At 37.3% G+C, this 17,084-nt stretch overlaps 1 protein-coding gene across 1 annotated transcript in view; it reads right to left on the bottom strand.

The window, feature by feature from the left end:
• Window positions 1-17,084, bottom strand: part of JMJD1C (jumonji domain containing 1C) — a 297,310-nt gene that overhangs the window by 33,137 nt on the left and 247,089 nt on the right. Inside the window, exons 4-11 of the mRNA XM_008569549.1 lie at window positions 12,888-12,993; window positions 11,325-11,449; window positions 10,080-10,223; window positions 9,790-9,982; window positions 7,992-9,676; window positions 4,338-4,510; window positions 2,779-4,062; window positions 1,734-2,662 (exon numbers count right to left, since the gene is read on the bottom strand). Coding sequence (XP_008567771.1) covers window positions 1,734-2,662; window positions 2,779-4,062; window positions 4,338-4,510; window positions 7,992-9,676; window positions 9,790-9,982; window positions 10,080-10,223; window positions 11,325-11,449; window positions 12,888-12,894 — 4,540 coding nt within the window. The 5' untranslated portion in view covers window positions 12,895-12,993. The remainder of the gene's footprint in view (window positions 1-1,733; window positions 2,663-2,778; window positions 4,063-4,337; window positions 4,511-7,991; window positions 9,677-9,789; window positions 9,983-10,079; window positions 10,224-11,324; window positions 11,450-12,887; window positions 12,994-17,084) is intronic.

Raw genomic sequence — 17,084 nt, 5'->3', positions numbered from 1 at the left:
ACTTAATCCATGAAATAGATAATCCTTTTGGGTTTAGAAGTTCCTTGACTTATGAAAACTCCCAACTTAAATAACTTTTCTAGACATCCCAGAACAAAAGCAAGTCAACTCTGCCCATAATTAAAAGATGGCAGTTAATAGTCACTTAACATTACTTTGGACTCGGTGAACAAATGGTACTTAAAATAGGCTTTCTGAAGCTAAATATTAGTTACCAGTAGGGGAGATTTGACTAAGCATCACAACCTAGATGAAAAGGCACTCATTCTGGCCTTTGTCTTAGAACTCTTACTTGGGAGCATGAAAAGAGAATATGTACTTAATCATTAAGAATTAATTTCATAAATTTAATTTCATAAGAGTTTTCTAAGTGTTAAAACCTGGAACATTCCTATCTCTGTTTTCCGTAAATTTTTAACTCAAGTATTTGAATACCCAATGCCAAAGGAAATGTTACATAAGATAGAAGAAAACAATTACTGACCACACTAAGCCTAGTATGAATTCACTGTGGGGAGTAAGGAGAATACAGGAGAAAGAAAAAGCAACATTGTATATAATCCAATATTCAAGTAAGTGGTAGTACGCATACTCCTCCGTTGCCAATCTCCCTCTCTGTCTTCTGACTATACTTGCATTTCAGTCTGCCAGTCTCTGTCTCTAGTTGAGCTTGTCCTTTGTTCTTTTACTTTCTGACTGTCCTTTTCTATGATTCCATCCTCCTGTTTTTTGCCTCTGGTTTCCACACAGGCACGTGGGAAAACCTCTTTCAGTGAAAAGACACAAATAAGAGCCTTCAAGCATCCAAGTGCTTGTGAAAGTACTTCTTGGGTGTCCATATTGTCAGACATTTCATATACTGTATGTGGATGAATACACGGATATAGTGAAACTAAGTGCTTTCTGCATTGTGCAACACACCTAAAAAGAAATAAGCAAACTGAGAAAAACTACTTCTAGGGTAAAAATATAGAGAAACATTTTATAGTGAATATTACTGGTAAGTATCACTTGCATTGTCAAGCCATAGCCACAAACGAAATATAAATATTATCAGTTTTGAAGTATTTACTTATTATGGAAGTTTTTCTTGAACACAGAAATGAACACACAAAAACACAAACCTCCCCCTTTTACTTAATTTAACCACTGTTAAGGACTGTTCGGATGAGCATCATTATTAGTTAAATAGATGGTAATTTCAAGAAGCTTCCAATTTTGTCACCAGATAAGGGTGAGATATAGGCCACATTCATACTATGCTGAAGTAATTCCCTTCTAGAAATGTGCCTGAAAATCAGTGTATGTGACTAGGATTTCTTTTCCAACTAAATCTTGCTGTAGATAAATATCTTACCTAACATTAGGAATATACTTTTGGTGTGACAGCCATAACTGCATTTTAATAATTCTTAGAAATGTCAAAATTATGAGTAACTACTAATTACACACTGCGTTACATGCATTACCTACAATAAATACTAGGTAAAACAGATATTTAAAACAAGTCTCTTAAAACAAGTCTCTTAAAAATGGAGAAATATGTCTTCTTTCATTTCCTCTTACTGGGCACTTGTGAAATACAGAAATGAGGTCAATGAACACCTACGTTAACACTAAGGCATGTAAATAAAGGTTAAAAATACCTTTAAGCTCAACAGTCTTCAAAGAACCACACCATTACGGCTAGAACATTCAGCCCATTTTACCTGCGATAAAAGTAATTTACTTACCACTATTACTGTTGCTCTGCAACTTCAATTTACTTTTTTCTTTGGCACTCCGGCTGAGAACTCCATTGGGTTTCAAATCTTCTTCTATTTCACTTTTTCTCTTCTGCAAATCATTTTGCTTCTTTTTGTAAGTAGGCTTAGGTTGCCTTTTAGTCCTTTGCTCTGACTTGCTTTCACTTTCATCTGATTCTCCACTTTCGGAGCCAGATTCATAAGTTCTTTTAGCTTTTCTCCTGTTGACTTTATCATCCTTTACATATTTATCAACCACGATCTTACTATCTACACTTTGTATATCATTAGATGTGGAGGCTATTAAATTAACAGAACATGGCTTAATAATCTCTGACATAGAATTCCCTGAATTTTCTACTTTATTAGTATTTTTATCTTCTTCTGAATGTCTAGTAAGCCAGGCCTTTTTCAGTTTAGTATGGTAGTTTGGTTGACTTGTCTGGGATGCTTGCCCATTTCCTACAGAGTTTGCTTTGTTAATTGTACTACAGATTACAGTGCTATCCAGGGGAATGGCAGCTGAAGATGTCTGATTTTTCACAGCATTAGGTTCAGTCTCACTGACATTACTACTTTTATACTGAGCTGCAGCCAATGCTGCCTTGTGCTTTTTTAAATGGATAAAATCAGTTGTGCCTGAGAACCCAGAATTGGGCTGAATAGCACTTCCTGTCTTACTACTCACTAGTGTAACCGGAGCTGTGGTATTAACCTTGCATTCTTGAGTTTGAGCCACTGACTGACTGACACTTTTTGAAGAGGTACATTCTAAAGATGTAGAGGCCAAAATGGTATTTGATAAAGAATAAATTACTTCGGAACCACCCCAGCTGGGAACACTGATAGTAGTGGCAGCAGTTGTGAATATATCCGTTTGGGTGCTACACATCGTATTTACAGCAGACATGACTGAACTGGGAACACTGCCCTGTAAATTACTTCGGAACCACCCCAGCTGGGAACACTGATAGTAGTGGCAGCAGTTGTGAATACATCCGTTTGGGTGCTACACATCGTATTTACAGCAGACATGACTGAACTGGGAACACTGCCCTGTGAGACAGCCTGAAAGTTTTTTTCAGATTTTATGTGAGCACTGTCTGAATTCACATTTGGCAGAATGATTCTTCCAGTCTCTCCAGCTTCTGCTGGTTTGAGGCAATCTGTTTTATTTGCCCTGGTTGAAGATCTTTCACCAACTCGATCTTTGGAAGCTAACTGCATTACTGGCACGCTATCAATTTTTGTACTAGAAGGTGGACGTACAATGACTGATGCCATAGCAGCCTGTGACTTCCCACTGCTTTTCTCCACATGCCATTCAGCTTTTGCTTTGCTGAGGTTATTATTAGATCTCCACATTTCTGTCAAACTCTGTTCAGAAGAACTCTTAAAATTTGCCTGAGAGTCTTTTGGCTCAGGTATTAGAGTTGGAGGCTTCTGTGATTCTTGAATTTTCCCACCAGCATTTACTGGCATCACTGGAGTTAAAGTTGGAGGGGAAAGGCTACTGTAGCTGCTTTCCTTTCTTTCCAAGCTGTGATGGATTGGTGGGTGAAATACTGGTGCTCTGTGTAAAGCTGGCATACTGCGGAGTGTATTTGTAGAAGAAACTGTCAAATGGGTAGGACTCCTGCAATCATTTCTGAAGGTTGTTACTGAGTGAGAGGCAATCTGATGGGGAAGATGTTCTGGTATCTTGCCTACTAAACCTTCACTTTCTGGTTGGTGTTTAATCAAAGGTGGAGGCTTTGAAAGAGATGATATAAAGGAAGTCAGAGTTTGAGGACTAGGTGCTGCTGCAAGGGCATTACTCTGTTTTTCAGTGTAAATATGTGAAACCTCTTTGGATGGGTATGATCTTGGTGGTTCGTTGACCACACTATTAGACAAGGTAGTAAAATAGTTACTTTGGGGTAAACTCTGAGGGACTGAGTGCTTCATTTTATAAAGATCTGATACTGAGCGTTCTACATCTGTATCTTGTTTGATAACATGGCTTTTAGGACTAGAGGATGATGATGCTACCCTGGAATAGTTATCTCTCTCACCCTCAAGCCCCTTAATTTTAGTTGTAAAGGGAGCAACATCAATACTTTCTTGAAGAATTCGACGATGTTCCTCCTTGTATTTGTTTAATCTCTCTCCAGTCTCCTGGGGTGGCCTCTGTAATTGATTCAATACTGGATCTACAAAATGCCTATGCAAGTGACAATCCTTTCCAGTCTGTGACCTATTTAGATCCAGGTCATTTTTTGCTGATGTGGATCCAACAGACCGTAATGGTTCCATAAAAGCTTTCCTCTCCAATTCTCTGAAAAGAAAATACACAAAGATTTCTGTAACCACTTTTTCTTGCAAAATACAAAGATAGCTTCTGTGCAATATCATTTTATTATAAAAGTAAAATATACCTTTGCATGTACTCTATTATCAAGCAAAATAGAAGGTATATCAAAACAGAAAAAATAGTACTTCTTCAAAGCCTAGTTTTAAGATATTTATTAACTTAAAATTAACCATTTAAAAGTGAATTAAGAAAATTATGAAAGACAAGTATTTATAACTTTTAACATTTGGTAAACTTACTCTTTATGATGATCTACTAAAGTTTTTGTCAATGGTGGACTGGAATGCGCTGTAATTTTAAGAGGCCGATGAGGCTCCGCACTGGAAGGTCTGACAGGAATGTGACTAAGTAATCCAATACCATCTGCTGAGGTCACAGGGGTGGGCTGATGTAACCAAGGACTGGGAGAATTCTATTTAAAAAAAAAATCTAGACTTCAGTTACTGGAAAAGCTAAACACAGTATGCATCACAGTAGAACTTTAATAGAATATTTATGAAACCTGTAACTTTTTCTAAATGCATCTTAGAAATATTCAGACAAATAAGTAAACAACATAATTATATGGATTTTTCCCTTTTATGTAGAAAATTAATCTACTAAAATAGTGATTTCTAGAAATGCATCACTGAAAGCAGATCTTCAAGTCAGTCCCTTTAACTTACTGCAAATGATGTCACAGAACCCACCTTATATGATTTCCTAAGACTGTACAAGCAAAAGATTATATTCTGTTAATAGCAAAAACAGAATGCTATTCTTAAAATACATTTCATCAGAAACAGAAATTATAATCAAGTTCATTCATCAATTCATCAAAAACTGACTGGCCAGTTAGCTCAGTTGGTTAGAGTGCAGTGTTACAGCAACTTTATAAGAGCCACAGCTCTTATAAAAGTGGAGCCAAAAGGAAGTGATGCTTGCAATGGGAATAAGCCACAAGAAAAATCCTTCAAAGCTGTCAGAACCATATCTCGCACCACCAACCATTTGGTTCACCTTACCATCAAAGTCATCCATCACAACTTGAGACTCACAGAAGGACTCATGACCACAGTCTACATCATTTCTACTACCCAAAATACAGTTAACTCCTCTGACAAACTTTTGGCATGATGAACACCATCCTTACATCTACTGGCATTATCAATGCTATGCATAAGCAATATTATCCCTGTAGTAAATGAGAAAGTCCCTAGCATTATCTTCCAAATCACCATCCCCAACATATCTACTGTGGATCTCACCCATTTTCAGAAAGCTGTTAATAAAGATGACGTTAAGACGGTGTTAAAAACACTCATGCTGGGGCCGGCCCGGTGGCGCATTGCTATAGTGCGCGGCTTGGGAAGTGTGGCGGCGCTCCCGCCGAGGGTTCGGATCCCACATACAGACCGGCCGCTCACTGGCTGAGCGAGGTGTGGGCGCAACACCAAGGGTTGCGATCCGTTGCCGGTCACGAAAAAAAGACAAAAAAAAGGAAAAAAAAACAAAACACTCATGCTCACTGCAGTATTACTCACAATAGCCAAAAAATGGAGGAAACCCCAGTGTCCATCAAAAGATGAACAGCTAAAGAAAATATGGCACACATATTCAATGGAATATTACACAGCCTTAAATAAGAAGGCAATCTTGCCACATGCTACAACATGGACGAAACTCAAGGACATTATCCTAAGCAAAATAAGCCTGTAACAAGATTGTATGATCCTACTCATAAGAAATATCTGAAGTAGTCAAAATCATAGAAACAGAGAGAAGGAAGGTAGTTGCAAGGGCTGGGGGAGGGGGAATTAGGGTTTAATGTGTATAGTTTAGTTTTACAAGATGAAAAAGTTCTAGAGATCTGCTGCACAACAATGTGATTATACTTAATACTACTGAATTGTACACTTTAAAAATAGTTAAGATGGGGGCCGGCCCGGTGGCGCACTGGATAGTGCGCCGCTTGGGAAGCGCGGCGGCGCTCCCGCCCGAGGGTTCGGATCACACTTAAATTTGAAAATATCAACAAAGATATTAACATTTTATTTTATTTCTTAGATCTGGGTGGATTACATCAATTTCCTAAAAGGCGTGTAAGTATTTTGTGTGCGTGTGTGTTGTGTGTTGTTTTTTTTCTCTTTTTGTGTGTGTATTTTTATAGTTTTTTTTCATATAAATAGTTGGTTTAGCTATAATTGATGGCATTTCTTATACAATCTCAGGGAAGCTGTTGGATCTTATGCAGAAAATCAGAGAATAACAGCTGTCCGAAGAGTTTATCAACGAGGTTGTGTTAATCCAATGATCAACATTGAACAGCTCTGGAGAGACTATAACAAATATGAAGAGGTAAATTAGACCAGAGTAGTTTATTATTATAAACCAAACCATTTGAATTTTTATACATTGTAGCTTTGTGGATTCTAGACTTTCTAGTATCTGGTACCTGGATATCAATGTTGCACATTGTTTGATACCTTAAGAGCATCCTGGGCTTTTATAAAGGACAAGGTTTTCTCCTGGGAAAATAATAATGATACCCATTCCTCCATTTTTGATATTGGGGCTTGTAATCCCTTAACAACCATTTCTTAGTGCTGTGAATTGAATATCCCCCCAAACTCATTAAAACATTCCCCACTGTAACTCTAGTGTTAAGAGTTTGGGAAATCCAATTATGGTATTGAAAAGTGAGGACTTTTTAAGAAGTGATCAGATTGTGAGGACTGTCCCCTCTTGAATGGATTAATACATTGATGGTTTGATGGGTGGTTATGGGTGTGGTTCTGATGGCATTAAAAGGTGAGGAGGTTAGCTCTCTCTTCCCCAGCCATTCGTCATTGCTGTGGAGAGTCACCACCAAGAACAAGGCCTTCACCAGATGTGTTCCCTAGACTTTGGGTTTCCCAGCCTCTGAAACTGTAAGAAATAAATTCTATTTCTCTATAAATCACCCAGTTTCAGGTATTCTGTTATAAGCAACAGAAATGAACTAATAACACTTAGTATAAAAAAAGTTTGCTAGAGAAACCATATACCCCATGAAGGAATTAGAGCCCTATACCACCACCTCTACCAAGTCTTTGTTAGATAGAGAGACTCTCAGCTGCAATTTACTCCCAAACTGGGAATCTTCAACTTTGGGCACCCATAAGAGAACAAGGGGCTTAAAGAGTCCTACCTTGTAATATACTATTAATATAACATATTCAGCAGGGAGACATAACAATTTGTTTTTAAAAATAATTTGATAAAACATATCAAAAGCTTTACAGGGCTGGCCGGTTAGCTCAGTTGGTTAAGAGTGCAGCCTTGTAACACCAAGGTCAAGGGTTCGGTCCCCATACCAGTCAGCCACCAAAAATAAAAAAGCCTAATTTTATTTATTTATTTTTTCCTTTTTGTCTCTTTTTTCATGTCCGGCAATGGATCGCAACCCTCAGTGTCGCGCCCGCACCGGACCGGGACCGGCAACGGGACCGGCAACCCTCCGTGCTGCGTCCGCACCTCGCTCAGCCAGTGAGCGGGAACCGGTCCACATGTGGGACCCGAACCCTCGGCGGGAGCGCCACTGCACTCCCAAGCGGCACACTGCAGCAGTGTGCCACCGGGCCGGCCCCAAAAAAGCCTAATTTTAACCTGAAATTTCACTTCTAGGAATTTGGCTGAGCATTATAATTATGAATATATACACCATAAATCTACAATAAATAATACAATCTAAAAGTTATTACTTCTCTAAACTCTTTTTATAAATAAGCTTTTCTGAGATTTGTTTCCACTGCGCTGAGGTTTACTAAAGTCTAACATATTTTATAATGACCTAAAAATATTAAATTCCGACAAAGCATTTGTAAATGTTACTTAATATATATCGACATGTGGCAAACCACAGTGTAACTTACCCTCCTTAATGAAGCTTCAGCACTAACTGCATTTTCTGGGTGAACCCACTTAGAGGAAGGGAGACCAAGTCCTGAGTATGCATGTGTTCCATTTGGATACTGCCAAATAATTGGATAGAGTCCAAGCTGATTATATGAAGCAGAAGGATGGGCTTGTCCAAGAAGATGAGGTGACTGGTGCTGTAACAACTGTTGCTGCTGCTGGTGTGCTAGTGCTAAGTGGCTCAAGCTGCTGGCATGAGCACTTTCTAGTCGTGGGTGGCCACCAAGTAAGGATGCAGTAGGCACTCCAGGTAACACAGTGGGAAGTAAATGAGGGTGATGAACAGAATGGTGTGGACCACTAGTCAGAGGGTGAGTGTTAATCGTAGGTAATGGAGTTTGACTAGATGATCCAGCTAGTAAGTGAGGTGCAGGGGTTAGGGCAGGGTGATGGGTACCTGGATTTAAACAGGTTCTATGGGATGACGAATGAAGAGAAAAAGGATGCTGGCTTAAAAAAGGTGAAATGTGATTAGCTGCTGTTTCTGACCCAATAAGTGCAGGATCTCTGTAAACTGTGAAATGCTCATTTTTATCAATGATAAGAGGGCTCTTTGTAGTTTCCAATGTACTGCCTCGAGTAGGAACTGGATGAAAACTACATCTTGATAACTCATGTTCTATCTTATTTGCTAGCCTTCTTTCACCAGTGGCTTGGCTGTTCACATATGTGGCCTTAGACTTTACAGAATCAGGAGAATGGGTAATTTTGGGTTTAGCAACTTCAGGTGAGGGATTGGATTTTGTCTTGTGAGCATCTACTAAAGTATTAAGTTTAGATTTTATAGTCTCTGGGGGTGGAGTTCGCTTATGCAACTTATCATCCATTACAGAAACTGCACTTAAAGAAGACATGTAAGAGATATACTGATTTTTCTCTTTTTCCATATTCAGGTGATCATTTCCTGAAGAAGCATTCTTAACACATGTTTGGGTTAAATCCACTTTAACGACATCACTGACCCAGCTCTGGTCAGAATCTTGTTTTTCTGTTTCCAAATATTTTGCATTTGCAATTGAATGTTTTGAATCACTAACATTAGGATCCATTTTCTGAAGTGTCTGAAGGCCAAAGGTACTTGAATTTTCCTGAGCCAACTTTTCTGAATTAGTGTCATTTGTAATATCGATAACACATTTTGGTGTGGGTGGTCTGGATATGAACTTCTCCTTTGGTAATAATTCCACTGCATGTGTTTTTTCCATATTGCATTCCTGAAGAAGTAAATCATTAGGATTATGATCAGAAAGCGTGGGCTGTTCTGATGAATGGATGATCATTTTTTCTTGAAGCTGAGCATCAACAGACTTCTGCTTCTCGGCTTCTTCATGTTTTTTATCTTCCTGTATTTGATCCCAGGGAGGCTGGCTATCTATTAGTGTCTCTTCTCTTGCCTTCTCATTATTGTGGGATTTTCCTTCTTCTCCATTTATCGTTGAAGTGTTTTTATTTTGCAACTCATTCTCTGGCTTATGCTCTGAGGAATTATCTATTATTCTCTTATTTGAATTTTCTGAGTCACTGCTCTCAGAAAAGTCTGAAACATTGTCAGTTCGTGATCTTTTCATATTGAGTTTTTTCTCACCCTCCTCAGGTTTTCTTCTTTTATTCATCAAGTGTTTGTTTTTACCTTTAGGATTTTCTGTAAGATTAAAAAAGAGAACCATCATTTTTCATAATCAATACTAAATAAGCATATTTTAAATATATTTTTATTCGTTCTCATTCCCTTAAAAAAAAAAAAGTGGGTCCTACCTCCTCGTGATATACAATCATATTTATCCTCCTTCATTTTCTCTTCATCTGGTATACTGCTATCTGAGCCCTTCCTCTTATTTGGACGGTTATTTCTTTGTTGATGTTGCTGGTGTGTATTCTGTTTTGGTACAGCAGCTTGGGAGTTCATTGCTGGTCTGGGACTATTTGCTTGAGCACGTGTATAATGACCCTAAAAATAAGCAATTAACAATGACTGTTTACTACCTGATTCTAAATAGACTAAGGAAGAATATTTTACAAAAGTTTATCACTAATAGCATACATACGTGGACAGTGTTGCTATTTTGATTGGCACGAGACCTGCGTCTTGATGTAATGCCGATATTTTCACCTTTTAACAAAGAGTGAACAACATCATCTAGAAAGGTCATTTGAACCATAGAAGGATCGACATTCTGTGGTTCTAGTACCTAATCCATGACACAAAACAAAAACAAAAATTAAACCCAATGAGCTTAACGACTATGATATTTAGTACAATTTCTTTACTTAGTGCAAATGTTTAGAAATCAGTTTGGGGTCCCTTATTTATAAGATACTGCCAGACTTACAATAATCAGTTTTAAGATTACAGTATCTTTTTAATCGGAAGTTCACTTTCAACTGCTATCCAAGAATTAAAAAGCAAATATATGTATTGCAAATATACCTTCAAAAACAAGGACAACAATTAACAAAGAACATAAATGCCAACAGGTAGTGATACTACAAAAAAAAACATAGATGTCAAGTTATAAAATGCATTTTAAAAGTAGGAAGTAAAATAAAACTAAGATATAGAGTTTAAGAAGGAGAAAAAGACAAAAACAAATAATTTTTTAAATGACGGTAAAGACAGCTATTTCAAAAATTCAAGGCAATTTTGTACTTCATTGAGAGGCAAAAGTTTGTCATCATTTTGGGAAAACTAGTTAAATGCAATAAACGATATAATTTATTTAGCATTTAGACTAAAAAAAAAAATTTTTTTTTTTTGTCTTTTTTCGTGACCGGTAAGGGGATCGCAACCCTTGGCTTGGTGTCGTCAGCACCACGCTCAGCCAGTGAGTGCACCGGCTGCTGCGCTCCCAGTGCCGCACTCTCCCGAGTGCACCACGGGCTCGGCCCCCTAGACTAAAATTTTAACCAAAGTATTTCAATTGCTTATAAAAGTGTTCTATCAGATACCCTCCACAATCCACTCCGGTAGGAAGGTGTAAATATTTACTCTTTCCACAGTTTTAAAACTGAACATTTTTCACAAAAATAAAGAAATAAAGATATATGAAATCTCAAGACTTTCAAGCTGTTATTTAAAACACCATAGTAAACTTATACAAGTGAGCATACCAACACTGAAGTTTGCGGAAAGAACTACAACATGTGTTAAAGTTTTCATTAGTGAAAAGAAACCATTTGGGAATTTTTTTTTTTTTTAATCCTTAGGTCAGCTAGAATTTTCTTTCTCAACGTCTTAGTGTTTCTGTCTCTCCAGTAATAAAAATTAATTAAAAGAGTCTGAAACTATTTACCTGATCATTCATAACGATCATGGTGCGGGTGAAGAGATCATGATGAGTAATTATGCCAGTAAACCACTGGGTGGCAGAGTCTTGTCTATACACTCTCACTCTGTACCCATTTAAGGAATAAGGACCTTTAAAAAAAACACAAGAAACAGGAACATTTTAAATGGAGACATTTTCATTTAAAAACTACTTTTTAGGAGAAACATGACCTATGTGATAGATGAGTAATATCATATCCAATTATCAGTTTTGAAAAAATGCTTTAGAAGACAAGTAAATAATATCATTTAGAACAGATCATTCTGAAGTTATCATCATATGCACTCTACTAGACATACATACTTCCTGACTCAATAGAAATAAAGTACTTTAACTCAGAAAGGCTGTTTCTGGGATCATAAATTAATAATAGGACAGTACCAAAATGTAAAATTATAGTGGTCTAGAATATAGTAAGGTTATAAAGCTACTTAAGAAGGTGGGGTAGAATACTACATGGCTGAAATGGAAAGGTAACTTGGAACTTGATGTCTTGAGTTTTCTAGTTGCCAAAACTTTACCATAAGCAACTACAAATTTTGATTCCTATGAAAAGCCACTAAAAGTCTTAAAACATGAAGAGATTGCTAAGTGAATTTATAAATGCAGCACTAAAAATGTTTTTTTTTTAAAAGAAATACTGTGTACTTTGGGGTTAAACTCACTTTTTCAAATGATATTTATAGATATGGAAACATTAAATATTAAAGAACATATATCTGTGTATATTCAGATTTACCTATTAACAAAAGTCACTTCAAAGAAGAGAATAACTGAGATAAAAATTTCTTCAGTTTACAGGCACTAAGATAACATCAAATACTCTAAAGTTTAATAGGAACTGTGAGGGGGGAAAACTGCTGTACCTTAAAAATAGTATTATACATTAACAATTTAAAAAGTGCTTTCAAAATTTCCAAGTGCTTATTTAATCCTCTCCAATTGTTAGGTATTGTTATTCCTTTTACAAAAATGAAAAAAGTGAGGTTGACAGGATAAGTAAATTTTTAAGTGAAAGAGCTGGGACTGAATTTATACTTGTTTCAAGGTCACATGTAGACAAACCTGTAACTTACAAAATAAAGAAAACAAAACTAAAACTAGTGCTGTGGTAATTGCTAAAGAAGGTTAGCACTGAAACAGACCACTTTTATCAGATACCAACAACATTCTTCAAAGGAAATCAATTGTGGCTTTGGGCAAACCTCTACTGCAAACAATGCCTTTCTAGGAAGGACACACCTAAAGCATTCTGTAATATGGAAATTTCCTATCAACAAAACACCTGTGTGGCTATAATATCATGCACGGAATTTAGCACAAATTAGTGAATAAACTGCTGAAATTATCAGCTTTCAACTGAAATTATTACGATTCTGCAATTTTCCCTGGGCTTCATATAACTCAAAATATTAGATTGGGCCTTCTGTTTACACTGCATATAACTGAACAACCAAAGACAAATAATGATAAGTTGCCTAGTTAAAAAAAAAAAAAAAAATTAATGCATAACTTCAAAATAGTTACCTTGCATAAAAATCTCCTGAACTTTTTGTTCCTTTACCCAGACTTTCACTTCCTCGTGAAGTTGCGGGTTGTCCCTGAGAACTGGGTTTAGGCTGTCTATGTCGTCCTAGAATTACAAATTAAAAGAAAGGTCCATGTTACAACTCTCCTTACCGACTTTCCCTCCTATATGTTCTAAGGACTGAAGAAAATTCCTTGATCTAAATGTATACAAAAACACAAATTCATAAGTTATAGTTCATTAGCAATTGTGTGACAATACAGCATAAGAAATTAATCCGTGGTAAAATTTGATCCTTGACAGCAATATCCTAAAGTCAAAATCTGAAATCTATTAATATGCCTTCTAACTTTTTAAGTACGGCTTATTGGAGTCAGCTTTTTTAAGGGTTTCACAAGTAGACGCAGTATACAAATCAAACAGCATCAGGTCAACTAAGGTTGGTGGCAAAAGAATAAAGTTGAGTATTTTAATGACAATAGATATATACATAGATGAGTTGCCCCTCCCCAATGCCTAAAACATTATAATTTGAAATTATCAGTCCTTATTAACTGCCCTAATTTAAATGTCATCAAATTCAGTTCTATTCAAACTCATCTGCTCAATAACTGCACTGCTACAAGTTTTATTTTTTTAAACCAGTGTCAAAGCATCCAGGCAATTAAAATTACATTACTGATGGTATTATCCTCATAACAGGATGAATCTAGACACAGAAACAACCAGTTCTCTCTCCTTGAATATGTGAATCACAGTCACATGGTTTCCCACAATCTGCTGGTCCCCTGCTGGACTCTGACATTCTGTTCTCTCTCTCAAAGCACCTCAGAAGCTCCTGCATTTGAGATCAGCTGTAGGAGCCCCTAGAACACTGTCAACTGGTGGCTATTTTAAAAGTGGACTGGCAGATCTGGAAACCAGTGAATAGAAAGGAGCTAAATGAAGAGAATAATATCTGGTGAATAAAAATATGGCAACTTGGAAAAGACACAAGGTGGCTGAAGACTACAAAGAAGGACCCCTAATCAAACAGGTCGTACTTCACTCTTCTGCTCCAAAGTAAAGCTATCCAAGTAAAGCTTTTCCTTTTCATCTTATCACTGCTTTAAGGCACTACTCTGTATTTTTAGAATAATATTGTGGTAAATTTTCTATCTGATGCTTTTAATACCTAGTCAAAGTCAACAGGCAGAAGAAGTAAGGGCCTTTAAAGTTACTGTGCTGGCCAGTTAGCTCAGTTGTTTAGAGCATGGTGTTGTAACACCAAGGTAAAGGGTTCCAATCCCCAAGCAGGCCAACTGCAAAAAAACAAAGAAAAACCCATAAAGTTATTAACTATGTTCCCTGGAAAATATACAGAAATGCTGTTTTATAGCAGAAGGAAATACTAGAATGGAAAGGTATCACACAAAAAGTAAGTAAAACCTGTCATTTTGGGGTGGAAAAGCCCATTAACATACCTTTCTTTTTGTAAAGAAACTTTCTAGCAACACTGCACACTCAGTTAACCTCATCATTTTAGGAATAGACAATATCATGAAAAGTTCTGTTAGACTAACCCTCTTGAGGCACCCTAGCTGACAGTGTCTATAAAAAACAGAATATAGGAAACTATTTCCTGGGAAAACTATTACCATTTTCTGACATCTCTGATAGCTGTAAGTTCTTTTAAAATCTTTAACTTCCATGCATAACCATCCGTATTCCCAATTCCATACATATGTTGGAGTTACACTGCCAATACTTTGCAGACAGATAGTCTATAAAAATTAGTTGCCTATGTCAAAATTTTATAACTTATAATTACCTGTATATAAAACTTATTTTTTCAACATTTATTTATATTTTATCTATTCAACAGGTTAAAATAAGGGGTTGTTTCTAAGATCATTAGACAACATACAAATATCTTCCCAAATATGAATCATTAGTTTTCCAGTGGGAAAAGCATAACACTATAAACTGGCAATTTGAGTTCCTTTACTGACATAAACTTAAGTCCAAATTTCTGTGTATCAATTTCCTCATCTAATATCTGCCCTTTTCTATCTTAATAAATATATTTTTATAAGATTTTTTTTAACTATTGAAATTAGTTTTCTTAAAACATCCAATTCTAAATTAGTCATAGTATTGAACGGCATGAATTACTCAGTTAATTAAAATAGATAGATTAAAAATTATCCCAACACACTGCCTGGTTTATGAAAGGCATGTTGTTGCTTAACAACTTTTCTCTCTCCTCTAGGTATAGTGCTTTGAAAGTCATAGGCATTTTTGCTACATCATCATTCCCATTTTGAAGATGCTCACAAAAAGTTACAGGAGAAAATCTTGTAACAGAGTCAAATGAAGAACTTTTTCTATTTATTCACCTGAACAATTTTGTGAAGGTGCTAAAAATCAGAAATAAGACCATAAGCCTGACTTACAGAGAAGAGAAAGTAGGAATCTGAAATTAAAGACTAGCTATAAATATTCACTATCTTTTACAAACTGTTAAAGGATTTCAGCTGTGCATTGAGCTTGCCAGTGCAAAAAGCAAGTAAACTGCACACTACTTAACTTTTTACACTTTTAAGACAGGAACTGTAAGTAGCTACTGTTGGGAAAAGTGCGGTTCAGCATCCATTGTAAGCGTGCCTGTGTGTGTGTGGTTAGTGCACATGCGCACCAATGTATCTTTTTTAGTTTTGTTGAGAGTGAAAGTGTGAGTGAAGCATGTGGGTGGGCGTTGGCCTCGGGCGTTCACTTGGTACAGCCATGCTTTCCAACCTACTGCTTCGTGTGTGTGTGTGTGTGTGTGTGTGTGTGTGTGTGTGTGTGTGTGTGGTTAGTGCACATGCACACCAATGTATCTTTTTTAGTTTTGTTGAGAGTGAGAGTGTGAGTGAAGCACTGGGTGGGCGTTGGCCTCGGGCGTTCACTTGGTGCAGCCATGCTTTCCAACCTACAGCTTCCAAGGACGTTTTGGCTGGTTACCTAACTCACAGACCTGTGTGAAGGGGTCTGGTGACCCAGCCTGGCGTGTGTGTGGTCTGGTGACCCAGCCTGGAATATGAAGGTTCTGTGACCCAGTCTGTGAATGGGTTTGAGGGGTCTGGGAACTCAAGACCCAGTCCTAGCTCAGCAATTGGCCCAGTCGGTAATATAGGATATTACCGGCAGGACTCACAGACCTGTGTGAAGGGGTCTGGTGACCCAGCCTGGCGTGTGTGTGGTCTGGTGACCCAGCCTGGCATATGAAGGTTCTGTGACCCAGTCTGTGAATGGGTTTGAGGGGTCTGGGAGCTCAAGACCCAGTCCTAGCTCAGCAATTGGCCCAGTCGGTAATATAGGATATTACCGGCAGGTACAAGAACCCAACAGCTACCTATATAGAATTTTTTATCTTGAAAAACTAATACGTATTTTTTAATTTCCCAAAAGAAATCCACCCAGATAGGGAAGGAACTCCACCCTCTGTGAACCTCCCCTCCTAGATAAACTTTCCTATCTGAATTGCCAGTTATAACCTCCAGCAAATGACAAATGGGGGGAAAAAATCAGTTCAGCAAGATCTGATTTATTAGAAACTTATATAGAAAAGATGAAAAAGTTCAAAACGATGCCTTAAAATAAAGTTTTGGACTATATTTATTTTTCTCTTGTGTTTTGTTCCTCTTTCTGTAAAGACAGATGTTAGCTCTAATTGAACATTAGTGGGAGATCTTACTGTAATAACACATAAAAATATCTAACATGATTATGCATTTACTATGGCAGCCACAGTGCTGGGTGCTTTCCATACATTATCAATCTTTGTATCAACGTTGTGGGCTACAATTATCATACCCCTTTTACACATGAAGTACATACGTATTATGTCCAGAGAGGTCCACAGTTATAATCAGGAAGTGATAGAGTTGGTATTTGAACCTAGTTTTGTGACTCCAGAGCTCAGGATCTTTTCACCTCCTCTTTCTCTCTCAGAACGAATAATGAGTTATTTACTATCATTGCCTTTCAAATTCTGACACATTTCTAACAGATCTGCAACATAACCACTGCCACTTTAGACAAGCCCAAGTACAAAATGGTGCCACCCACCTCCTTCTCTCCCCTTCCCCCTTCCCTTGACGAGAAGCCTTCTGACTTAAACAGAAACCCCTTCTGCTTCTGCAAGGATGCAGTTCTCCACCCCAATCCACATT

This window comes from Galeopterus variegatus, unplaced genomic scaffold, assembly GCF_000696425.1.
Source record: "Galeopterus variegatus unplaced genomic scaffold, G_variegatus-3.0.2 Scaffold510, whole genome shotgun sequence".
Taxonomy (NCBI): Eukaryota; Metazoa; Chordata; class Mammalia; order Dermoptera; family Cynocephalidae; genus Galeopterus; species Galeopterus variegatus.
Note: the sequence above shows the minus strand (reverse complement) of the source record. Positions and strands in the feature narration are given on the sequence as shown.